This window comes from Alligator sinensis, unplaced genomic scaffold (genome assembly GCF_000455745.1).
Source record: "Alligator sinensis unplaced genomic scaffold, ASM45574v1 scaffold277_1, whole genome shotgun sequence".
Lineage (NCBI taxonomy): Eukaryota > Metazoa > Chordata > Crocodylia > Alligatoridae > Alligator > Alligator sinensis.
In genome coordinates, this window is record NW_005841899.1 from 534,967 (window position 1) to 560,925 (window position 25,959).

Consider the following 25,959-nt stretch of genomic DNA (forward strand, 5'->3'; position numbering starts at 1 on the left):
CCAGTGGGGCCAGGTGACATCTCTTTCCTCCTTGCCCCCCACCCCAAGTCGGGCCAGATGAAGCCCTCTTTTTCTCCTGCAGTGCCAGACACAGGCCGGACTGCTTCCCCACCCTACTCCACGTGGCCAGATGGTAGGCATGGCACTGGCATGGGTGCTGGATTGGAATCACCTTCCGGCCCACGGTCAGACCAGGCACTGCCCAAATGGCTGAAAGGGGAAAAATGCTGAACACCACTAGCATATACCAAGTGTTACTTGACAGCTTTTAATACAAAGAATGGTACAGTATATCACTGTAATTGCTAAACTGAAGGAAGAACAGAATAGCTTGCTTTGTTTCTGCAACTTGTAAAAGAATGATTCTGAATTCCATTGTTGCCACTGAATAATAATGTTTAAAAAAAATTAAATTCGCTGACTATTAAGTGCACATTACACACAAATGCTATATTCTTCTTAGCAGGTTTTCCTCTTGTTCTTCTTTCCCATTCAACATGATATCGATGCATTTCTTAATGAAGTATATTGATATGTTAATGTTCTGCTAAAAAATGAATTGTGTACAACATGGGTGCTTAAACCCTGGGGGCCAGTCCTGTCTGGAGGGGATGGCACCAGGCCCTTGGGGCCAATCACAGTGCATGGGGGGGAAGGGTTGGTGCCAGCCCCCAGGGCCTGATCCTAACACACAAGATTCAATCGGCATCACTTCCAGTTTTCATAGTCCCTGACAAACAGGTGATACCTGCAATATTTTTAGGGTTTTTCTTTTACACTGTTGTTACTGTTTTCAATGTGTGGTAACCTGTCATTCCCATGAGATTTTTATGTCATGGGACTATAAATACCATGACCATAATTACAAAAGAAAGATTCTATCATCTCAGTGTAGTTTTAACTTGTTGCTTATGAGTCTTGGGTTTCTTATCCTTTACCATGGTAGTTCCAAACCCTACTTCACTTTTATTCCTCTAGTCCTGTTATCTGTAAACTATTCCTTTCAGATTTTCCATTTTACTTCTTTCCCTTTTATCTCTGCTTCTCACCTATTTCTCCTTTTAATTTAGCACTGCTCTGAAAAGTTTATGAAAAGGGCACCTATACTGGTTTCCTTCCATTTTTCTTACTTCCATCAAGGCTATCTTGTTCGGTCTTTGAAAAATGGACAGTGAAGACTGAGATTCTCCTACCTAGAGATAATGCTACTCTGCCTAAGTTTATATCACAGCAGTGCCAATGGATAGCACAAGTAGGTGACCAAATATACCATCATTTGCTGAAACTGAAATAAAAAGCTGGAAGAAATAACAAAATTGTTCTTCCAAACCAGTACCTTCCTTTAAATCATATAACCTCTGGACTGAAAAACAAACAATGCACTTACCTGAAGTGTGATCATACCTGGCCTCAGTACAAACAATGTTCATTAACTACAAAACGCAGGATAGAGATACACCTTATAGGCTAAATGAGCAGTCTGAGCTAAAGCTTTCCCCACCTCTTCAAGGCTGGTGGTTACTGTTTCTAAGACTGCCTTATATAGACTCCAAGTGAGTCACAAAGCAGACAGCAGAACTGAAAGATGCTATACACATAAGTGGTTTATGTACTTAGCTTTTCTGTGACCATTGTTAGTTATATGCAGCACCTAGGGATTGGCATTGCACTGTGCAGTTAAGTGAATCCTGTGCTTCTTCAGTATGCGTGTCAATGGAGCACCCTGTGTTGGGATGTATGGTCATACGAACCACCAAATTTCACTAAAAAACTAGCATGGATTATCTGGTCCACTTAAACCCTTTGGAAGCAACACAAAATAGGTCTTAAAATCAATGCAGACAGCGTCTAAAACAGGAGGTCAAACCATTTTGGCAGGCATGCCACAAGTTAAGACCCGTATCCTCCACAAGGGCAATTCCAATCCTCTTGTCCTGTCTGATATGTCCCTCTGTGTCCTGTTCCCTGCCTTATTGCTGCTCCCTCCGCGATCTGCCACGTGCCACACACAGAGGCTGCCTGTGCCACCTGTAGCACCTGTATTGCAGATGGGCCACCCCTGCTCTAGAAAATCTTCCCTGAAAAAAAGGAACTATCTGACTCACATCTGTCCAAGTAAAGTTTGGAGCAGAGAATCAAGGCCTCTTACTTTAGTGGCTATCCTCTTGTTAGAATTGTTCTTCAGCTGGGCTAAGATTTCTGTTTGCTATTTCCAACTTCCAGCTCTTACAGGAAGTAAGAACTTCTTTAGATGTTAGGTTCAAATTCAATGCTGACATGTTAGTAGAGTACCAACAGAGAGTTACAGAACGGTTAGATGTGTTCAGGTAAGGTATCCTGGGGAGAAGGAGGATTGCCTGCTTAGTGGACCATCCAAAGGGAAATCAAGGATTATATGAAACTTGAGCAGAAGTTAAGCCATCTTTTCCTCTTTTGGCATGATGAGTTCTAACAGTTTTGCTCCCATGTGTTTTGCTGCTATGTGCTATTGTTGAATGCATAAAACCTTCTCCATTTACCACACTGGTGCTGTAATACTACTGTTTAAAGTATATTTTGATAAAGTGCAGAGATCCTTTGCTTATAGAAAGTACTACATCAGTCTGTCACATACCCCCATCCAAATCCTGTTCTTCAAATTCTTGTCTTTATTTTATTTTCCTATGATTTCACCCCTCCGTACACATCTGATTTATTAATTCTTTACTTGCTTCCTTGTATTTTTGCAGCCAAGCATTCTTCATCCTTCCCTGGTTTAACGAGGTATTTTCTGATGTAACTGAATTTTCTCACCATGTTAAATGCTGAAGTCTAAACCAGGATTGTGCTTACAGCTATGAGTAGCCTTTATTGCATGAAAACCCATGGAACTTCAGCTCCTAGATTTTGCAAACAGCTGTGCAGTGCATCATCCCTACTGGATATTGAAACCTCAAGACAAAGAAATGTACAAGGTTTAATAATAAAAAATACCATTCTTTCAGCTATATAGTCAGGCATCAAGTAATGAATCATCACTACAGTGTTCTGAGGTCAGGATCTTTTTATAGTAGCTTGGCTTTCTTGGGTATGCTACCCTTGACCACAAACCCTTCTGTCTATAGATATTATTTTAAAATGTTCCACCATTGCTATCAAAGGTTTAACTTTCCTGATCATAGAAACAGTGAAGCTAGCTAGAGCAGAGATTCTCAACCAAGGGGATGCAACACCCTGGGTACCACAAGCTCCTTTTAGGGTGCTGTAGGGCGCTATTTGTTATTAGCACCCTTAGGACTGCAAATGCCTACTCATGATTCACAAGATAGACACCCAGAGGCTTCAAATAGGAACCCACAGAGTTGGAGATGTCGTGTCCTACTGTCGGCTTTTTGAGAGCTATTGCTTTCGGTCAAAGAACTACGAGGGGAAGCTGAGTGCTGGCATTTTGAGGGGTGTCTCAAAGTGGAGCCCAGTGGGGCTGGGGCAGGCTGGTGTGGAAGGGAAAACCTGTGGGAGTGCCAGAGCAGTGCCAGCCTCTGCATGGGGCAAAAGGAAAAAAAAATCATCTGTAAACCTCAAGCAGGGTCTAAGAGGGAAAGCGACTGGACTGGACTGGGCTGGTAGGGCCCTGGGCTGACTGACAGGGCTGCCCGTGCTGCAGGAGGAGACGGCTCTTACTTCCCATTATCAGCCAGGACCGGGGCCTGCCTCAGCCCCACGGAGGGTGCTGCCTCTCCCATGGGACACACCCCTGCCCTCACCTCTCCTGTCACCTTCCTCCCCCTTTGTGCAGCTGGGCTGGCAGGTGGCCGAGCAGATCCCCAAAGCACATCAATGGTGGCCCTGCCCAGCTGGCTGAGGGGTGGCACTGACCCGCACTCGCTGTCTCAGCAGCAGACACTATATGGCCCACCTGTTGACTGTCACCTGCCAACATCTTAGTGGGAGGGGACCAGGTCGGGCTGGGCCACGAGTGGACGGCACGGTCGGTCAGAGCCTGGGGCCTGTGATGCACGCAGGTACTGGTTGGGTCAAGCCAGGGCGCCTGCGGGACCCGGTGCCTTTCCGTGACTCCCCAGGTGCTGCTTCCCCAGGCCATATCTCTTCCCCACGTCGTTGGGGCATGTGGGGTGGCCTCATCCCCTCCCCCAGGGCCAGGGGTCAGTCCCATGTCCCCTTCCTCAGAGGTCAGGGGGGAGCAATCCCATGTCCTTTCTCTCCTTTAGATCTAGTGGGGGTGAGATCCTCAGTCCTCCTCCCCTTTAGATCCAGTGGGGGAGGCTGGGGCTTGTCCCCTCCTTAGAGACCTCCTCACTCACCTCTTGCTGGGCTACTTACCCCAAGCTGCTGTAATGTGGGGGAAGAGGATGGGTTCCCTCCAGGAGCGATTGGTTCTTGTCGCTGCTTTGCTCATCTCTCGCAGTCAGTGGGGCAGGGTGGGGGCTGCAGAGCGGGGTGCATGTCTGTAGTTGCGCCCCCAGCCAGCGGAGCTCTCCTCTGGTCCATCCTGCTCTTCCAGGACGGTGCGGGGAGCAGAGGTCAGGGTGGTGCAGTGCTCAGTGCATGGAGGGTATGACCCAACCCTGTGCTGGAGACACCCTTGTCCAGGTACAGCTGAGGCTCTGGCCCTTACTAGCAATCTCCCTGCACTTTTCACAACAGTGTGAGAGGGCTTAACTTTTTGGCCATGTGCCAACTGGGAAATGGTATTTTGGCTGGTTAAAAACTATCCCATGCTCCCATTTTGATACGATAATCTGCCTTTCCTGTCCCAAATTGTTTTTACAGTGGTGGTGGTGTTTGGCCAGGCAGATACTTTTCAGTGGTGGGAAAAGTGAGAGCTGTGGTATAGTTCATGTGCCAGTTAATGACAACCATGTTGGGAGATGGAAAATGCTACATACATACATGTATCTTGTGGTCTCCCTCCTGCCCGCCCTCCTCCCATGCTAGTGGAGTTTGTGGTCAGTTATTTTGATAATTGGAAGCCGGTGGTATGTGCTGTTATTGAGTAATCCAAGCCATTACTATTCCCACTTGGAAATTACGTTTCAAATGAAAATTTCATTTTCTCACTTTATTATGAGAGTTCAGAAATTGCTTTAAGTGTTCCTCTCACACTTTAGATACTGGGAACCAGCCGGGCAGAATATCTTGATGTGACGGTGGCATTGTTTTTAAGGGAATATTGCACATTGAGCTCCAGGCACCTTCTGAAGATAAGCTGCTTTTTTTTTCTCCTTCAGTGGTTAAGAACACCATGCTTCTTGTGAGTAGGTTCATTATTTATTTTTTTAATGAATTTTTATCAGGCCAGAAGTATTCAGTCCTGGCATGAGAGAATTGCCTTAGTTAGATCATGAGATGTGGAGTTTTCCTTGAGTAAAGCCTACAGGTCTTTATTCTTGCTTAAAGATCATCATTGACCTTGAAGGGGGTAGTCTGCATTCCTCTGCAGCAGAGTGATCGACATGAAGTCTTTGCACAATGAAAAAGACCGGTGCTAATCTGCAGATTTTTAACCAGTATTTCTACAGAATACTCTGGTACCTGGTTTGTCTTTTGATTATTTCTGCTATTAAATGGAAATGTTCAGGGGGAAATTGGGGATGCTGATCTTAATCTTAAAAACAATACTACTTCATAACTTCTCCCAGGTTCTTTTCACTGCATTTTTAAAAAATATTTTTCCTAGCTCTCTGATGGGTATTACAAGAATTTGGTGGAATTGTTCACTTTTGTTTCTAAAATAAGGTAAAATAAATTTGTCTTTATCCTGACATAAATTCTCATGCTCTAGACACGGGGAGGGTGGCCATACATCCTAGGCAAACTGGGATGCTCCTGGCGTCTGTTGCCCAGTCCCAGAAGGTTGGTCAAAAGTCCGAGAGTAGAGTCTGGTGGGGACATGGAAAGTCACGGTACGCCAGGCAGGCACTGCTGTTCCTGTGTGTGAACAAGGCAAGTGGACTGGAAGGGGTGGCACCTGCTCTAGTCCACTTGCTCTCACACAAAAGCGGCAATGCCTGCCTCCCCGCTGGACTTCGCTCTAGGACTTTTGACCAACCATCCGGGACCAGGCTATGGCAGCTGGAAGTGTCTCAGTTTGCCCAGGACATATGGTCACCTTAGGTATGAGTGAAGTAAGATTCCCCTGGGCGTAGTGTATGCCAAGTCTCTTTTGGCACCCTACCTGACAGGGAGACATTGAATAGATATGGTGATAGACTTTATATTGACCCTCATGTTTGTGATGGATGAAAAGCTAGATTTTTTTTTCTATTTTGTCTTTCCAATTCTATTGTGATTGTTCTGCTGTCCTCATTCTCATGTCATGGGGTAGACTGCCCATAGGGCAATAATCACATGTGCTGCCATGGTTTAGCAATCCATGTGTTGTTATGAGTTTTACGTAACAGTGCAGTAGAAGTTTTTTTATGCTTTAGATTTGCATATATATCATTTATTTTCTCTCCTGCTGTTAAATTCATTGTAATATCACAGTGGTAATGAAGTATTTGGCACCCCAGACAATGGGACTTATCACAAAATGAATGTCACTTGCAAGATTGTAAATGCTGTCCTTCTAAATCCACTTTTTCCGCGTGAATATTGTGTTCTTCACTTCGAGAATTGGCACAGTGTTCTATTGTGTTGAGAGCTGGCCCAAGGCCATTTCAATTTATTGGCTTTATATAGCCAGCCAAGGGAACAGCTAGGTAAGACCGTTTAAGATGTCAGAGGCATTATTTCCATTATGGAATATCAGCAGTTTGTGCAGCCATTTGTATCTAAAATTAAGTGATCTCTGGGATTGCCGTGTCAGAATAAAATCTGGATACCAGTGTTCATAATAATTATAAGGTGTGGGAAAAGGGTGTTCATAAATCGTTATTCCTTTTTGGCACTCTACAAAGGGACTGAACGGACTGAAAAATGGTTCCAGAGAATGACAAAATCGGCACTAACATGGTAAGGAAAGCTCTTGCGTGTAGGTCGCAGCATATAACCCTATGCCAAAACATGCTTATTTTTTTTATATATAATGATTTAAGCAAGCAGTATGGTTTGTCCCAAATAAGACAAGACACGTAGCAGAAATTTAAGGTGTATATTTTAATTGTTTTCAGGTTAAAGAAATGCCAAGATCTGTTGAAAACTGCCATCTCCATCTCAGCATGCTTTCCCTCTTGTAACTTAAATTCACCACAGATCGCTGCATCTATTGGAGTAGGTGTGATGTCTAAAAGACATGTTCGTTGAGAAGCCTGTCATCTGCATTTGTTCTTGGGCCTTAGGTAAAAAATTAAGACGTTAAACTTGTCCTCAGTTTTCACTGGATTTCCCTCAGGGATCTAACCCAAAGTGAGGCAGGCACAAGCGCTAGTGGGTAGATGTGGTTCTGTATGTGGTAACTAATTTGTTAGGTGCATAGTTTGCACTTGGTTACAAATGGGAAAAAAGTCTGTTTTACTGAATGCAATTCAGCCATTAGTAAATAATTCCTGAATTCTATTTTGCTTGTTCCTAGAAGGACATGATATAAGAAAATTTTAGGACGGATGTTTTTTTCTGCCCTCTATATATAAGGTTGGGGATGTGTTTGGTTACTACTGCGAGATGTGTAAATTAAGTGTGAACAAACTGAGCATAAAACTGTGCATCTAAGTGTGTGTTCCCCCCTTCAAAATGATGACTTTCAGAGTTACCTTACTGACATAAATGAAGAAATTTGCACTTCTCCAAGATATTGTATTTTAAGGCCTTTAGAAAGGTGTGACAAGTATAATTCTGCAGTGTTTGAATCTCAAGAAGTCTTCAAAAATACTGCAAGAAGCCACAGGGTAGTTGTTTGACACAACTGCACTGGTAGGGGAGGTCCTGTATATGTAAGACGTTTAGTTTTCTGAAGCGCTAGTCCTAGTATGGCAGGCTGGTACAGTAAGTGTAACATAACTAGCAGGTATAGCGTGCCTGTTAGGGTACTGTGGTTAGCAATCCACTCTGAGCCTGTGCTCTGAGCGCTTATCTGGCCCGGTGAACTGGATAAGGGTCACTGGGCCAGTCTGCTGGCTGGGTCAGGCCATGCTGGAGCTAACTTGCAGGACCTGTCTGGCAGGATGCTGCATGAAGTGCACTCCCAGTGCTGGTCCCCTGTGCTATCTGCAATGTGTACAGCTGGTTCAGCCCTGTGCATTGCACTCACTGGCCCTGCCCTGGGGCTTGTTGTACACATGGTGCACAGGGCTGGCACAGGGTGTGCACCGCTTGGGGCACCCTGACTGACTGACCCTGCATGCTGGTTTCAAGGCTGGTCTGAATTGCACCCCTTGCCACACTGGCCCCATGCACCACATGCAGACTTACCCTCTGTGCTGCTTGCAGCACCTGCAGCGCTGGATCCAGCCTGTGCACCAGACTGATTCTGTGTGCCACATGCAGTATGCGGTGATTAGTCTGAGACCCACGGGCCACAAGCTAGGGCTGCATGGGCCCAATCTGGCCTGCTAGCCATATGTTTGACATGGCTGCCCTTAATTGAAAATAAGAAGCATATTTGCTTATTCTGAGTCAGTGCTTTTCAACCGTTTTTCATTTGTGGACCCCTTTAAATTGTAACTGTGGGTATTCACACACTTTAGATTGATTATAGTCATCTTTTTGCAGACCCCTTGACTCAGTCTGCAGACCCCCAGGGGCCCACGGACCACAGTTTGTAAACCATTGGTCTAAATTCATTGAAAGCCTAGTTGGAGTTCTTCAGCAGCTGTTGAATGTCTAAGGGTCTGGACTTGCACTGTGTAATGTCCATTGAATCCAGTGGGAGTTGAGGCTGTTAATTGCTTTGAAGGACTGAGTCATGGGTTTGTATGACTCCTCATAGTTCACCTTCAGTTTAAATTTTAAAGTGGTTGCAGGACATCAGTTAAACTGAAAATGAATTGACAAGCTCTAGTAGACATTTCAGGCTACAGGCAGGTAATCAGAGGGGATGTTTTAGTTAAAAAAAGAAAAATTGCCTTTCACTGCTCTCTCTGTTCCAATTTGTGACTCACTGACACAAAATATTACTGAAGTCAGGAGCACAGGAGGATTAAAAAAAAGATTAGACATAATGTGGGTAAGGGAAACATGCGCAGTTATCCCAGATAGGATAGGGAAAAAACTGAAAGCAAATCCTTATGTTGTTGAGCATTAACTTCAGATATTTAATTAAAAGTTTTCATATAGGCAGATCAACTAACTTTTTTTTTTTTACACCTTCTAAAGCAGTGGTGTTCAAGGCAGCAGTGGTGTCCAAGCAGTGGCACAGGGCCCATCTGTGGGCTGGATCAATCAGACCCACAGACCTTTCCCCTCCCGGCCCCCCACCACCAAATCCAGCATGTCCTGGAGTGGTCAGAGTGGGTGCCATGTGTGGTTGCTGCCCATGGGTCAACTTCAACACCAACAGGTAGCACCAGGTACTGGATAGGGCTCTGCAGGCCAGATCCAGCCTGTAGGTCATATCTTTGACACCCTTGTTCTAAAGCATTGGGTACTGCCACTGGCTGTGATACGATACTGAATTAGAGGGACCACTGATTGGTCTGGTGCATGGCTGTCCAAATTCTGAGCAACTGTGGGTCATACCCCCACGCCCAAGGGCAGGAAGTAGAAGCTGTGGAGGAGGGAGGGGGAGCCTAGAGACCTCTACAGCAGCAGCAGGAGCAATGCAGGAGCAGCCCCTAGGTGGGAGCCCAGGACCAGTGAATGAACTATTTGCAGGCCACATTCAGCCCAGATGCTGCTAGTTGAACAGTCCCAGTCTAATGTAAGGATTTTATCCTCCATGATGTGCAAAGCCTCCTTTCCTAAACAAACAAACAAAAAAAGAGCTGGGCTGTGGTGGGATTTTGTTCAATGATCACTGAAACACCTGCACGCTGCAGTCACAGAGGGCATTTATACACAACTTCTTTCCAGCAACGTGCTGGAGATCCACCGCTTCAAAGCAGACTCGATTAATTGAGTCTGCTCCGCACACGAGCCGAGGTGAACTGCACTGCGCCATATGCAGTTGCACTCCTTACTTAAGGTTGTCCTGGTTAACGTTGTTTCGTTATTACATCGCTGATCTATTAGAGAACATACTAAAATTGCGCAATGTTCGGTTTTAACATTGTTTGACTGCCGCCTGCTAACAGGTAACTACTGTGATGTAATTGGATTTGCTTAACATCGTTTCACTTCGTTGCATTTTTCAAGAACATAACTACGATGTTAAGCAAGAAGTAGCTATATAAACGGCAGAATGTGCGTCAGCATTTCGTCTGAGGTGCTCGAGTTGAAAAGCACACCGCCACCATTTTCTTAGTGTTGGCGTGCATTTAGCCGCTTACACAACTGCATACATTGCAGCACCAGGCGCTTTTCAAAGGGCCCAGCACTGAGATGCATACATGTGTAAAAATGCCCAGAAGTTCTGTAGCTTAAGTAGCAACTTCATTTCCTGTGGAGGGGAGAGAGATTTGGAGTCTTTAGAATGGAGGTTGGTTAGTCTTCAGAATAGTAACCTGCTAAAATAAATTGGTATTTTCCACATTGCTTTTGAATCTAAACCATGTTTTTAGGTAAAAACATTGTGGATAAGCATACCTTTAAGAAATAAAGACTTTCATTTGAGAGGTAAATGTATTCTTTCTTCTCTTCGTGTTGCTTAATAACACTGATATCAAAGCAGATTCTGTACTAAATGGCTTGCATTGTGTAATTCAGATAAGACAGTCCTCTCTGGGAGAATGAGAGAGGAGTTAGTGTAAAAACATTTTTTAAAAGAAAACTATTTCTATTTGCTGGTTGTGAGGAAGGACTTAAGTAAGGGAAGGGTTGTGTTTTGTATGTACATTTCTTCTTTTTTTTAACATATTCTTTCAATCTGGTTGTGTTATTTCAAGTGTTTTCAAATCTTAAAATATAGACTGAATTGTTAAGATCTTCTATGCTTGTATGTCAAGCATTTAGGCAAGCGAGGGCTTGATGGAATCAGTTTCAACTGACATTTTTAAAAAGGCGTTTAATTTTGTAATAAAAATACATATTTCAAAATATGGTTTTATTTTTAAGAGCTAATCTGTGTATTGACATGACAGCTGGAGTCTATTAATATTGAAGGATTTTATTTTCTGCATAAAAATTACTGTGCAGGTATGTAAAATAAAAGTAAATCTTTACATCTGGACATGTACTTCCCTTGCATTCTTCTCTGTTACAGCCTAATGGGCTCTGTGTAAGGTGACCAGATTTATTTTTGCCTTCTTTTGACATATGTGGTAGAAACTTCCTTGTATATTGTGGGGGAGGGGGAGGCAAGTTCTGGTACAATTGTTTGAAACCATCCAGAATAATTTGTCTTCTGTCTCCGCAAATTCTATGTTCAGTTCCACAACCTTTTATTCTGTCCTTGCACGTGGTACTAAAAGATGCCTTATCTTTGAGATGATGTTTTAAAAGTCATGTGTTCTGACATTATGAAACTGAACAGACATTCAGAAGGATGCTGTTAACCTGTCACCTAGGAAACCCCTTTTTTTTTAACAGTTAAAAAGTAGCTGAAAAATATGGCAGCACCTGTCCTTGAGGGCATATCTGCATTGCTTTGATGCTGCTCCTGGAACCGGTGCTGAGAATCATGTCCCACCCATGCTCAGCCTACGTTAATGTGATCAGCTTAGTGCACACTCAGGGTGCCCTCCAAGTAGCACACCTCGGGCAGAGCGCCTGAAAATGGTGCTGGGACATGTGCTCACAACAACATCAAGCCAGTTGTACCACCTCATTTTTGGCACATGTTGGCACAAGGGCAAGGGGGTTGGGTGTGTATCTCCGCAGCAATCCTGGCTGCAGTTTGAAGGCAGGTTAGACTAGCCTTGAGTCTGTTGTATTGAGATTTGACAGTACTTTAAGCTTTCTCCTTGAATATGTGTGCAAGAGATTGGTCACAAAGCAAGAGATTGGTCACATCAGGCAAGTGGAGATACTAAATAGACACATTATAGTTAAGTAGGCAATTGAAACTAGAGAAACTATCTTTCAGTTACAGTAATTGGCTGGTGCTTGTTCAGAAAAACCCTTCAGATATAAGGGGCTTTTTAACTGAAAGTATCAATTCAAATCTATTAATCATGAGAAAAAGTCATATATCTTCTTAATCCACCAATAAGAACCAATTAAGAGAGCCTCTCATCTGAAAAATCAGAAGAATGAATTTTAGGGGGGATTTCTACTTTCTGTATTTCTCCATAGATGAAGGCTCGATTCAGAAGAACTGGAGTGAGTCTAGTGTGAAAGTGTAAGATAAAATGTTAAGAGGCTACATAACAATCCAGATGTTCACATCCCAGATTCCCCCACCTTCATGGGAACTTGTTCCAAAGTATATAGCAGAAGTGGGATGGCGATATCAGTGGATCAACCTTTATGTAGATCCATTGGCTGTTACAGAAACAGGGCACAGAAGCCACTGATTACGGTGGACTTGAGGCAGTACCAGTAAGTACTGGAAAGCCACTCCTTACCTGCCCCAGAGCCTGTGCAGCTCCCTTGAAATTCTTCCAGGCACAATTCCTGTTTGGATAAGCATTGTATAAAAGGTTGGGCACTTAAGATAGCGTTATTACTTATTATGATAATCTTTCTGGCACAGTGGTCTGATCATGCCATTCTCCACTTTGAGTACCTTGATTGCTTTTCCCTGTCATTTCCCATTCTGTCAAGTTACGTCCTTTATCCCGTTCTCTTTATTGTCAAGCCCAATTCTATTAGCAGTACCCTTCACCTTTGCATAAAATAGTGGTTCGCCACCTTGTTAGACTCAAGGCAACCCTTAGAAAATGCTAGCTCTTAGTTTTCACTCATTTTTTTACTACAGAAAAATAATAGAGCAATTCCGTTGAAAGAACTCACAAAGCCCACAGCAGGTCAGAATGTTTTTAACACCGTGGATTCTTATTTGAAATCTCTGGGATTATTTTGTGAATCATGTTTGCACACTTGGCAATGTGGCAGCCCCACAACACCCTTGAAAGGATCTCATGGCACCCCAGGGTGCTCCAGCACCAAGGGTGAGAATCGCCAGCATAGAGTATACTCCCTTGATCTGCTCTGAAAACACCCGGCCCTATGTTTAAGATCTTTCCTCGTAGGCCACTTCTGTTGTGATGTCTATGAGGAAATTGTGTATTAAAAATGGTTATGTGAATGGCCAGCACTGATGTCAGATATTTATCTTAATGATCTCAAATGAAAAAAAAGAAAAATCAGTCGCTTGCAAACAATTGCAAATCATTAGATCCAACTGTGCACAGCTCTGGCTTCCATAATTCCATATTTTTGTCATTTCAACATCTTGCTTCCTATTTTTTCTGCGTATTTGTTACAGAGTGTTTCATCTCATCTGTCTTGGATGTTAAGTTCTTTGAGACCATGAAGGCCTTTTTATTCCATTCATACTCTGCACTCTGTGACATGGGCCTAATCCTCATGGGAGCTTATAGGTGATACTCTACTGCAAACAAATAATTTTACTAATATTCTGTAGTACCAACAGTCAGTCTTCAAAATATGAAAGGGCATGTCCCCTGTCTAAAGATCACAATCTATAGTTAGCGAGTAGGGGAAAGGTATGGAACGCATATATGAAGGTATTTCAGAAAATAATGGCAATTTCAAAATAAAACCATTATGTGTGCAATTGAGTGAGAAATGAGTGGAGAACACAGATGGTGGCATTGTCCAACTCACCCATTATTTACAACAGCTACGTAGAAAAGTGATGTATTCTCATAAATGAGCATTGCACACAAAATGGTTTTATTTTGAAATTGCTATTACTTTCTGAAATGCCCTTGTAGCATTCTATCTATAATTTATATAGCATGTTGCTTTTCAAATTTACCATTTGGGCAGTAGGTTTCTTAAGTGGCAAAGTAGTAGATACGGTTTCAGGAAGCACTTGATTGTGGTAAGGGTAATGGCTGGAAGAATGTGCTCTGGAAGGATATTTCCACATATAAAGCATAACTGAAAACAATAAATGTGTGAAAAGTTGACTGGAGAGAGAGAGAGAGAGAGAGAGAGAGGAGGGTAATATAGAATGAAAAGGGAAAATAAATGGAGAAGCTGCTTCTGTTTCTGAAAACTGTAAAAAAAAAAGCCTAAATCGGATGCGGTAGAGGAAAATAAGTCAGTATAAGGATTTGGAGAGGAAGTGACATACAAGTTTGTTTGTATAGGGCAACTAACCTGCAGAACCATAGGGATATGCCAGCAGACCACTACCAATTTGGCTAGGGACAGACATTACACACAAACCGGTTTAAGTGATCAGAAACTGGTTTAAACATGTAACAACAGAAACTCAGTGCACATACACCAGTTTCAAAATGGCTGAAGCCAGTTTGAGATAAGTCTGATACTACTACATTCAACAAGGTTTAACTGATTTGGGTCAAACCAGTTTATGCAATGTCTGTCCAAGATCCCTTCCTGGTTTAACTTAAACCAGAGTCCCTCAGCATCCTAGATACTTTTCAGCCCTGGGCAGGGCTCTGTGCTCCAGAGAGTGGGACAGCTCCACCCCCCTGCTCCCTAGCTGGAGCTTCAGCAGAGACTGCAGATACAGCAGGATCTTCCCGGCTTCCCTCTGCCTGCCCTCCCCCTCACCCCACTCTCTATTCAAGCAGGGAATCCCCTCTCCCATAGCACAACATGTGGTCTGCTAGCTAATGCTGAGAGGTGTCTGTGTAAGACAGACAGGACAGTGTCCGCTTAGGGCTTTTTGGAGCTAATCAACAGGTCAGCTGGTAATGTCCCTCCATTCCTTCCTTAGAAAAAGTTGTTTAAGAAAAGCCTGAACTAATGAGAAAGGCTTTTGTTTTCTTGATATGGTGCTAAATGCTCTGTTATCAACTCCTTGCTTGGCTGATCAGGAGCGAGGCGGGGGAATGCCTAATCAGAGTGTCCTGCCAGGCCCTGGCCGCACCCCCTTCAGCTCAGCACTTTGGAAGCAAAAAGAGGGCTGTTCTAGCACCCCCCAGCTTCTAGCCTGAGCCACTGCAGGCATGTGCCTTCATTTTCTCAATCTAGAGGGGATGTCTGTGCAGTTGCAAACCAGTTCAGCCTAGCCAGGTTAGACTAACCTCCAAAGATTGAATCAATTCAGGCTCTGGCTTTTTGAATATCTGTCCCTAGCCTTTAACTACAAGTCTACCAATGCAACAGAGAATTATACTAGCACAGCTCTAGTGCAGGGGTAGGCAACATTTTTGGCGGGAGTGCTGAAAAACGTGAAATATCTACCTTGTAAGGTGCTGGAGTGCACAAGTAAAAATGCTCTCAAATAAAAGATCTTTTCTTAGTGGCTGCCTTGGCCCTGCTTCTGACAGCTGAGTTTGGTGATGTTAAGCTGTTGCTTGTCATCAAACTCAAACATGAATCTGAATTGTCAGTTGTCAGATGATTTCTCATAGGACTTAGTATGGCTTTCATTTGTGAAAACACTTGTTCACAGCAATAAGAAGATCCAAAGACAAACAGCAAGGCAAAAGCTACTTTTTCCGTGCAGGCATACTTTTCAGGAAGGGAAGAACAACATGCTGTAACCTTGAGTTGTCAGTCCCTTTCATTCTTAAGTTCACCTTGTAGCGATTTGAACTTTGATACCTAAATGCATGAGCTTTGAAAATCAATCAGTTCCAGTTCAAATCCTTCAAAGTTCATCCACTGACAGTACTGCAGTTTTATAATCACTTTCCCTGATACTGTCCAGGTTCACAAGAAATGAAAACATGGGTCCTCTGTTGCAAAAGTCCTGGAATCATCTAGTGAACTCATTGTCCAGGTGTCCTATATAGTTGCATACATCCCTATTATTCAATATACTGCTCCGAATGGATTTTCAGACTGGGGAAGTATCGGAAGGCAGATGTTTTGACCTAGTCTGAAAACAGACAACTTATCACAAAAAACTTTCCAGTCTTCAGACAGCTGAAGGATGGTTTTCTGTGTTCCTTGTAACCTAGTATTCAGATCATTTAAATGTGATGTGATGTCTGTCAAAAACATCAGTTTTGTTAGCCATCTGTCATCAGTAAGGTCTGCATATTGCTGACCACTTTCCTCAAGAAACAATTTGATGGATTTGAGAGACAAGTAACAAATCACTTGAGCACGCTTCCTCTACTCAACCAGCACACAGGTACTCCTCACTTAATGTCGTCCTGGTTAACTTTGTTTCATTATTATGTCGCTGATCTATTAGAGAACATACTCATTTAAAGTCACGCAATGTTTGGTTATAACGTTTGGCCACCGCCTGCTAGTAGGTAACTACTGTGACGCAATTGGATTTGCTTAACATCGTTTTGCTTGAAGTCGTAACTATGACGGTAAGCGAGGAGCTATACCAGGGGCGGGCAAAATGCGGCCCGTGGGACAGAAGTGGCCCACCAGGCCATTCTACCCAGCCCACAGGGCCCCTAAAATTTTTTGAAAATTAATATTTATCTGCCCCTGGCTGCCTGTCATGCGGCCCTTGATGGTTTGCCAAAACTCAGTAAGCGGTCCTCCGCCCAAAATAATTGCCTGCCCATGAGCTATACATTATTGTGCAGCACTAAATCTCCATATGCAGAATTCATATCATTGAAAAGTTCATGGAATCTCCTGTGTGTCAAAGAGGAACGGGCAATCACAAAGTTGACAATTTTCACAACTGTTGTCATGATTTCATTTAAATCAGAAGATGGGATCTTAGCGCATAGGCTCTCCTGATGAATAATACAATGGAAACTCAAAAGAGGATGTCCAATTTCCGTTTCCAAAAGCTTTATTAATCCAGCTGTTTTACTTGCCATAGCAGGTGCACCATCAGTACTAACAGAGAACACTTTGTGCGGGTCAATTTGTTGCTGTGTAAAATATCTTTGACCAGATTAAGTATATTGTTGGCCTTTGTTGTGCTATGCATAGCACTCAAAGAAAACAATTCCTCCCAAACTTCCCCGGAAATAAAATATTGAACAATTATATCAAGACAGAGGATATATAAATCATTTGTGTCTGTGCTTTCATTCAGTGCAAGGCTCATCACATCACAAGCACAGGTGACAACGGCATTTCATCAATACAATGATGTCTTTCTTATTCGCAAAATCCTGAAACAGATTTTCAGCACATTTTAAGAAAGAATCCTTTAAGTATTCTCCATCTGTAAAACGCTTGCCTTTTTGAGCTAGAATGTAATTTGCCCGTGTGGAAAGAGCTTTTCTAGTGGATTTATGTTTGTCTGCTTCATCGACTACAGGAAATTTGGCTTCGTGCTTGGTTGCCAAATGGTGCTGGACACTGGAAGTACGAGACACCACACTCTCGCAGCCCAGACTACAGACAACACGATCCCCTTGCTGCACAAAACCATACAATTCTCTCCATGCTGGCTGAAACTTTCGAATATCTAACTTTGTTTTTTTTACTATCCACAGTTATATATCTATATGCATTCTAACTGTAAAATTTCCTGAAGTTGACACAAACCAAAGGCAGCACAAACAATGTAGACAGGCAAATAGAAAGCAGAAAATGCGAAAGAATTGAATTGTTTGACGTGTGTATAAATCTGGGTAAGCATTTCTAAAAAGGTAATGAGAGAGCAGAAACACACACAAAGAAGTGAGTAATATGAGGTGTTTAAAACTAGGAATGCAAAGTAGAGAGATCAAAATAAACTGAATACGAACTGTTTTAATAAAGTAAAGACCTGAAAAACAGGAACTGGTTTAAGCGAGTGAAAAACTGAATAAGAAATGATTTAACAGAGCAAAATAAACTGAATAATATGAACTATTTTGAGAGAACAAACACTGACTATGAATCAATATAACAAAGCAAAATAAGCTGATTCATGTAAACTGGCTTGAAAGAGTGCAAAAGCTGAATATGAATCTATTTAACAGAGCAAAATAAAGTCAATGGTACAAACTGGTTTGACAGGGCAAAAACTAAGTCTGAAATAATTTAACAAAGCAAAATAAACTGAATAATATGCAATCTTAAACTCTGTTTGCAGAAATCAACACCAGCCCCAACAGGCTACTGAGCTAACTGCTGCCCAGAGCCATGGGCTTACCTCATGTAAGCAGAGAGGGAGGGGCAGATTTGGAGCTGGGCTGGTACCTGTGCCCCTCTATGACCCAAACCCCCAACGACTGACCCCCTATGGCCCAAACCACACCCAATGGATCCAGACCATGCCAGGACAAGAAATGCAAAACCTGCCAACACATCTTCACCACCCCCACAATAACTACTCCCATGAATGCCGTGTGCACCCAGAGGCTGGCGGGGCATGGCGAGCTCCTGCTGGCGGTGGCGGCACTGTCGGCAGTGCAAGCATGGCAGCAGCAAGTGGGGAGCTCCCGCAGGCAGTCGCAGCGCTGTTGGCGGCGAGGGGGTGTGTGGCAAGTGGGGGGCATCAGCAACCACCCGTAGATGCCACTGGCAGTGTCAGCAGCGGTCAGCAGCAACCTCGGACCATCCATACATGCCGCCAGCAGTGTCTGCGGCAAGGGGAAGGGGTGGAGAGTGGCAACCACCCGCAGGCGCTGCCGGTAGTGTCAGTGGCGCCTTTTCGCAGGCAGTGCACCACCACGCTCGGAGGCGCACATGCACCCGCGTGCACCCGCTACGTGTTGCCAACGACTACACCCCACAACAGAACCAATCACCACTCCTGGATCTTACACCTGCACCTCCAGAGGTGTAATACATCTCATCCAGTGCACCAAATGCCCTGCTGGGAAATACGTAGGAGAAACCAAACAACTGCGCACCAGCATGAACATGCACCGAAAATCTACCGAACACAAGAATACCCAACTCCCTGCGGCTGCACACCTCTCACCCACAGTCACTCCCTCGCTGATCTCTCGGCTCTCGTCCTCAAAGGGAACCTACAACACACCTTTCGTAGACGAGCCTACTGGATTCACTTCATAAAATTACAGCATACAAAAAACCGTGGCCTCAATATAGACACTGGATTTCTGACACCTTACAACCTGCCTGGTGTCTGATTCACCAGGTACCCGCCTGACCTGACCCGACCTCTTACTTTCTCCCCTCCCCTCCCCTTTGTCATCCTAATTTCCAGCTATTTCCTTTTTCCACAGACAGCCACTTTTCTACCTTGAATTACTACCTTTGTAGAGACTTACCTCTGGCTCCACCCCCCCCCTTTTCCTCCCTTCCCTGTTTTACCTTTCATTTTCCTAATTTCTACCCATTTCTGTTTTCACTGATTGCACAGCAACCAGGAGGGAGTCTCTTCCCGACTCCTGAGCCTCGGACAGTAAAGACATTTTTGGACAGTAAAGAAGTTTTTCCTTACGTCCGGTCTGAATCGGTCTTCCAGCAGTTTGTCACCGTCAGACCTCCTGCCGCACTTGTAGCTTCTCTTATTCCTCGGAGGGTCTCAGACTGTTGCAGACGGGTGACTGTGCCCAAAAGCTTGCTTTGAATTTCGCTCCAGCGACTCCGTCGATCGAATACAAAGCCGCGCATCTGCCCGACAAACGTCGCATCCCCCGCCCACCCGGTCCCCCTGCAGGTGGTGCCAGGGGTGGCAGGATCTTTGGGTAGATGTGAGACGTCTTGTATTTATTTGACTGCTGCCCGGCCCACCTCCCTACCCCACCCCCACCCCACCAAGACCGGGGCCCCCATGGCGTCGGTGGGTCACCGGTGCCTGAGAGGAGGGCAACCTGCGGCCCGCACTTGACAGGCGTGAAATGACACCGAACATTTATAGGATCCACCTGGTAGGAAGATACTTTTACACTGCGGCTTCACGGTCGGGGCAAAGTGAGGTCGGAATTAAAAAACAAAATAAAAAAGTCGCCGAAATCCCGCTTCTCACACGGGCCTTGCCCGCAGCACGGGTCCCACCGGGCCGCGAGACCCGCCCTCCCCGGCCTGGCCCGGCCCCCGGAAGGGGCAGGCGCCGCTCGGGCTCGGCGGCGCGGGGACGGGGACGGGGACGGCCCGGCCCCCGCTCCCCCCTACCGCCGACACTCACCGCCACCGCCGCGGGAGTGGGCGCGACGCCCGCCGCAGGTCACGGCCCGAGCGGCCGGGAGACTGAAGGAGAGACGGAGCCGAGCGCGCAGGACGCTTGAGGCAGGGCCCCTCCCCCAGTCAGGAGTCCGCAGGGGTCAGACGAGAATCAGCAGGGGAGGCTGGGCTGTGCAGGGCTGAATACAGCAGGCCCCTGGGGTTTTAAAACGTGACAGTCATGTGCGTTGCCCTTCCGGACCGAAAGTCGTTGGTGTCCTTACGTCACGTGATGAAACCTCCCGGGACGGAGTTGGCACCCTGAGGTCAGACCGGGAGGCTGCAGATTGGGACACGTCGCGGGTGCACATGAACCCCCTGAGCGTGGCGGTGCGCCCCCTGCGGAAAGGCCTGCAGGCGGTCGCCACCCCCGCCGCTGGCGGTGTCTGCTGGCTGTCAACGATTCCCGCTCGACACTGCCGGCGGCATCTGCGGGTGGTCGCCGACCCCTGGTCAGCACTCGCCCCCCTCCCCAGCCGCCGACAGCGCCAGCGACGTCTGCGGGAGCTCCCGCTTTCCACTGCTGCAGGGGGCACGCGTCATTCATGCTACACGCGTCTCCGATCGGTAGACCCTACACGCGTCTCCGATCGGCAGACTACAAACTGTTGGTATGTGGTGGAGAACGTACCAAATACAATGAAAATAACCTGACTCTGTCCCTAAAACAGGTCATCGTTCGGAGTCAGATTTGCTGCACACAAGTGCGTGATTTAGTACAGTTAATTCAGGAATTCTGACGAGGAGAGGATTTTATGCTGATAAATAGGAAGGGATGTTGTGTGTCAAACTATCTAATAAATTAACTTGTAAAATATTCATGTATGGAAGCGCTGTTAGAACAGTTAAGATGCTGGAGCCATATCGCTCACCAGGTTTCACTGACACATACTGATTTATTTTTCTACAATCATACAGTGTGCTGTAAACAGGTACTTGGTTGTAGGGGTTTTTTAAATCATAAACCTGACGTTCTTACTGAATTCCAGGTTTTCTGGTGAGCAGCCTTAGTAAATCGAGGCCAACATTTTAGTTAACCTGAAGCTTCCTTCTATAACCTTGGTGAGTGTATGAACATGGGGTAGACTAGGTATGACGAAGGTAACAGTTTGTTTGGAGTAAAACCAACACAACTTGTGATTTCAAAGTCAGCAGCAACAACTTGTAGAAAAGACCAAGTCTGACTTCCTGCCTTTTGGAAAGAGCTTGAATGCCCTTTGACTATACCTTCCAGTTCAGTATTTGCTATATAAATCCTCGTAATACAAGTCTTGTTATACCCACATTGAATGAGGCAGAGATACTGTGAAGAGGGGAAATTATTGGACACTGTATATGTACAGGAAATTAATTTGTGTATCTGAAAATTTCCAAATTTTTATTTATTTACTTTTTTGCCACCCCAGTAACATGTTTAATGCCCCTTTTTGGATTAGTGTATCCCTCTTGTGCTTAAGAGCAGGTATTGTCATAAATGCACACATCCATTTGTACTGTTTTGGTATTTCAGTAATCTGCTTATCTCTTTCTTACATTTGATCCAAATAAGGTAGGGTTTAATTAGTATTAGTCTCTGGCAGAGATTTCTAGATGGGAAGTGCGGGGGGATGTATGTTGCAGAATACAGGCAACCGCCGCTTAGTGCTCTTAATTGGTTCCAGAAAAACTGAGCATTAAGCAGAACCGCATCAAGCGAAACCCATTTCCCCATAGAAATGAATGTAAGTAGAGATTAATTGGTTACTGTCTGCCCTGCTGCTGCCTCTCCCCACCCCCTGCCCGCCTGCTGGCGCTCCAGCCCCACATACCAGACTGGACCTGTGCTCCTGCTGACCCGCTCTGGGCCCCTGCTGGTCCTGGCCCTGGGCACTGGCATGGGTCCCACGCTCATGCCCAGCCCCCCCTCACTGCTGCCACCTTTCCCCACCCCCCTCACCTGCCTGCTGGCCTCTCCAGTCCCACTTGCAGCCTGGGCACTGGCACTACTGCTGTCCTGCTCTGGGCATCGGCCCCTGCTGCCAGGCACCGACACATGCCCCGCACTCCTGCCACCCCACTCTGGGCACTGACCCCCACTGGCCCAGGCTACTCACCTCTGTTGACGCCACTTCTCCCTAGCCCCATGCCTGCTCCCGCCTGGGCACCAGTGCTCCTGCCGCCCTACTCTGGGTGCAGGCTTCCACTGGCCCCGACATGGGCCCCACACACCAGTGGAGGCCCCATGCTCCTGCCCCCCACCCTGGGTGCGGGCCTCTGCCGGCCCTGGCCCTGGACACCGACTTGGGCCCCACGCTCCTCCCCTCTTTTGCAGCCGCTTGTCTCTACTCCACCCCCCCACCTGCTCTGGCACCATGTGCCAGCCTGGGCCCGTGCTTCTGCCGTCTCGCCCTGGGCCCTCATGCCTGCCCACCTGCTCACTGCTACTGCCGCCGCTTCTCCCTGCCCACCCGCCTGCCCACCGACACTCCGATTCCACTGAGTACTGTAGCAAAACTGGCTGACCGCTCAGCGGAATTGGGTGTTAATTGTAAACGAGTGCCATTGTGAAATAGCGCTAACTGAAACTGCGTTAAGCAGGGGTTGCCTGTAATGACCCTTGTGCTGGTATCAAAATTAGTCTTTTTTGCTAGGTGTGTCTTTATGTCCTCCTGCTGATGAATGTTTGTTTGTTTGGTTTTTTTTAAATAGATCATTTTTTAGAAATTATCGTGCTACACATTTCACTGGGAACCCTTTTACAGTTGTAATTCTAATTACTTGATATTCAGGAAGAGAATTTAAGTCCATAACCTTTGACACACAAAAAGTATAACTTACAGTTCAAACTGGTTATATAGTCAGGCTTCAGTCATAATTAGCTCTGACTTAATGTCATAATTAGATCTGTTGTCAATTCAGAAGATCTTGTCTAGTGCCTAAGCATATGTGGCAATGTGCGAAATACAGACACCATATCTTTTAACAGTAGTTAAAATAGTTGTGTGCATGCAACAACCTTTGTTGGATATATGGATATTTTTGTTACTTTTCCCACAACTGTGCAAAAGTACTTTACTCCCCCCCCCCCCAAATATTAAACACCTGAACACGTTAATTTTCTGAGTAGAAAATTTAAGCTTTTTATGGAATCATTTTCTGCATCATGTAGAAATCAATATTCCATTTTTTAAATCCAAGAAATGGGAGTTGTGTCGAATAGAATAGTTTGTTTTGCAGAATGCTTGGTAAGCTTTAGAAACCTGTTCAGCCTTTGCTTAATTGTATTCATTGATTTCAGTGCTAGGAGAGCTAGCTTGTTTTTGAAATTCTTGATTCCCTCTGCCCCAATGTCCCACAAAATCTGGATGCCAGGTGAGTTCCAAGTTTGCAGTTATCTGCCAAAGGTTACACTTCCTGGCGTGTTGTACTGATGTAACGTTCATTTCATGCTCTTGCTCTTATCTCATTTTTCCTTTGTAATTGGTTCTTCTCTAATCATTCCGTTCATCTTTTACTGATGTTTAATAGGTTACAAATGGTGTGGGTTTTTATCATGAATCGCATGAGCTCCCAGAGCAGTTCATCCACTCAACGTAGGAGAATGGCTCTCGGGATTGTCATACTTCTCCTTGTTGATGTGATATGGGTTGCCTCCTCAGAGCTTACATCGGTAAGTGTTGCTTTAAATAAAACAAACAAACAAACACATTTATTTTAAGCATAAAAAAGAGGGGGCTTCTGCTGACACTATAGTATGTTAACACTCAGTTTTCCACTATTAGCAACCTGGTGCTCAATCTTTTGGCCATGGGGGCCAGATGAGTGACACAGGGTTGGTTTGCAGGCCAGATTGGGCCTCACACACCACGATTGAGCCCTTTGCTGTCTCCACCTGGCCCTGCACTCTGGATCAGGCCCTGCGCAGCCTTGGCTGGCGCCCAAGTGCTTGGATCATGTGCTGGGGTCACATGCTACCTCTATTGGGCTCCACATATCTGAAGCAGGCTCTGGGGCGCCACGCTGCCCCGTGTGCTAGTTCATGTTATTCAGCCTGTGAGGCTCTCCATGGATCTTAAACTTTGTCAGTAGAGTGAGTGATGCCACTGCTCCCCTAACTGCCAAATTTTAGGACCCATGAGGGAATCCCATAGGCTGGATGACACAGCGCCAAGGCCAGATATAGCCCATGGGCTGGGGGTTGAGCACCCTAACCTGGAAGTATTCTACTTCCCTTTTTCCTTTTCTTTAACCATAACAAAAGCTGTGTGAACTTAAATCTCCAAACCGGCATAATTTAAGGGTTATAGTTTTAATTTCAAAGTCAAATATTTAATTTAAAAATTTTCAATATCTTGAATCAATAAGTATTTAACTTTCAGTTAGTTAAAGTCAGGAGCTGATTTTGTTGATGGACATATTGGTTAAAAACTGCCAAGTGTTTCCCCACAGACCTAGTAATCTACTTTATATCCTTAAAAGTGGGTTATAGATTGAACCTGTCAATCTGGCTCTACAAAATTTAGGGACATAAGTCTAGAAGAATCCTCAGTTACTGAGTAAATTCTGTGCTACTGCAGGCAATTGTACTACTATTTAATCCAGTTCGTACATTTATTAAGCTTTCTTTTTAAATGAGTTAGTTCCCGCTAACCTTGCTGGAGGGTATTCTAGGAACTTTTGCATAGCCTAGTACCAAAACGCTCTGGCAATATTGTTCTTATAATGAAGAAATAACAGTGTTGATGTAGAAGGGGAAAACACTACGTTTACTACTTATGTTCTTCAACAATAGCCAGGTGTTGAATTCAGACAAGTTGGGTTCAAATCAGGCATGTTCTTCTAAACTCCCTTGAAATTTTATAACTTCTATCAACTTTGGAATTTTCCATATTAAAGTGCAGCTGTTAATATGCTGCAGTTCACTTTAAGTACCCCATTTGTGCGTGTATGAACTATGTGTTAGGGTGGTTGGTTGTAGCCATGTTGGTCTAAGGACATGGGCAGACAAGGTTCTTTGGGTAACTGTGATATCTTTTATAAGATCAAATAAATAGCTCCACCCAGGAGAGAACATAAGGCAACAACATACTCTCCCTGTGCCTGAAGAAGGGTGTTTGTACCCAAAAGCTTGCAAAGAACAATTTTTCCATTTTTTTTTTTTAGTTGGTCTAATAAAAGATACCGTATTTACCTAAAGAACCTTGTCTGCCTGTGAACTATGGTATTTTCTGATACTGAACTTGTATTTTATGAGAAAGAAGGCTTGCTTTCTTGGGGGGTTTTTTATATTATTATCTTTAGTGGCCTGGCCTTTTTAGCTGCGTCTGTAAGTGGTCCTTTATTGGAAAACCTTTTTGAATTCAGATCACATTTCAGTAATGTTCTGATTCTAAAATGCATAAGTATATTGACTACTTAAAGTGAATTTAGCTTGCCTCTTGAGGCATTTTATCAATAGCTTCTCTCTAGTGATGTTATACTTACGATGCTTTGGTTAGTTCTAGAAAGGAACTGCTGGGCTAAAATGAGCCATTTGTCAATTTGATCACACATTCATATAGTCTTGCACCTCTTTTTTTCAAGTATACCTATAGAGTTGGTTTGAACCATGCTATTTTAAACGCACTGATTAGTCACCTGACTTCTCACCTAATTACTAATTATGAATGCTATAATTATCTTCCTTTCACAGTATGTTTTTGCGACGTACAACAAACCTTTTTTCAGTACCTTTGCAAAAACATCCATGTTTGTTCTATACCTCTTGGGATTTATTGTTTGGAAACCATGGAGGCAACAGTGCACACGTGGATTTCGTGGAAGGCACACGGCTTTTGTAAGTCTTCAATA

At 44.7% G+C, this 25,959-nt stretch overlaps 1 protein-coding gene across 4 annotated transcripts in view; it reads left to right on the top strand.

Annotated features, from left to right (window-relative positions):
* Positions 1–25,959, top strand: part of SLC35F5 (solute carrier family 35 member F5) — a 65,239-nt gene that overhangs the window by 4,522 nt on the left and 34,758 nt on the right. Inside the window, exons 3-5 of one of the 4 annotated variants that reach the window (XM_025197561.1) lie at positions 20,088–20,133; positions 23,638–23,779; positions 25,802–25,945. In XM_025197561.1, the coding sequence (XP_025053346.1) occupies positions 20,088–20,133; positions 23,638–23,779; positions 25,802–25,945 (332 nt within the window). Of the gene's footprint in view, positions 1–19,986; positions 20,134–20,176; positions 20,742–23,637; positions 23,780–25,801; positions 25,946–25,959 lie in introns of those variants that run through there. The other 3 variants (XM_014517292.2, XM_025197559.1, XM_025197560.1) reach the window with 3 other exon arrangements.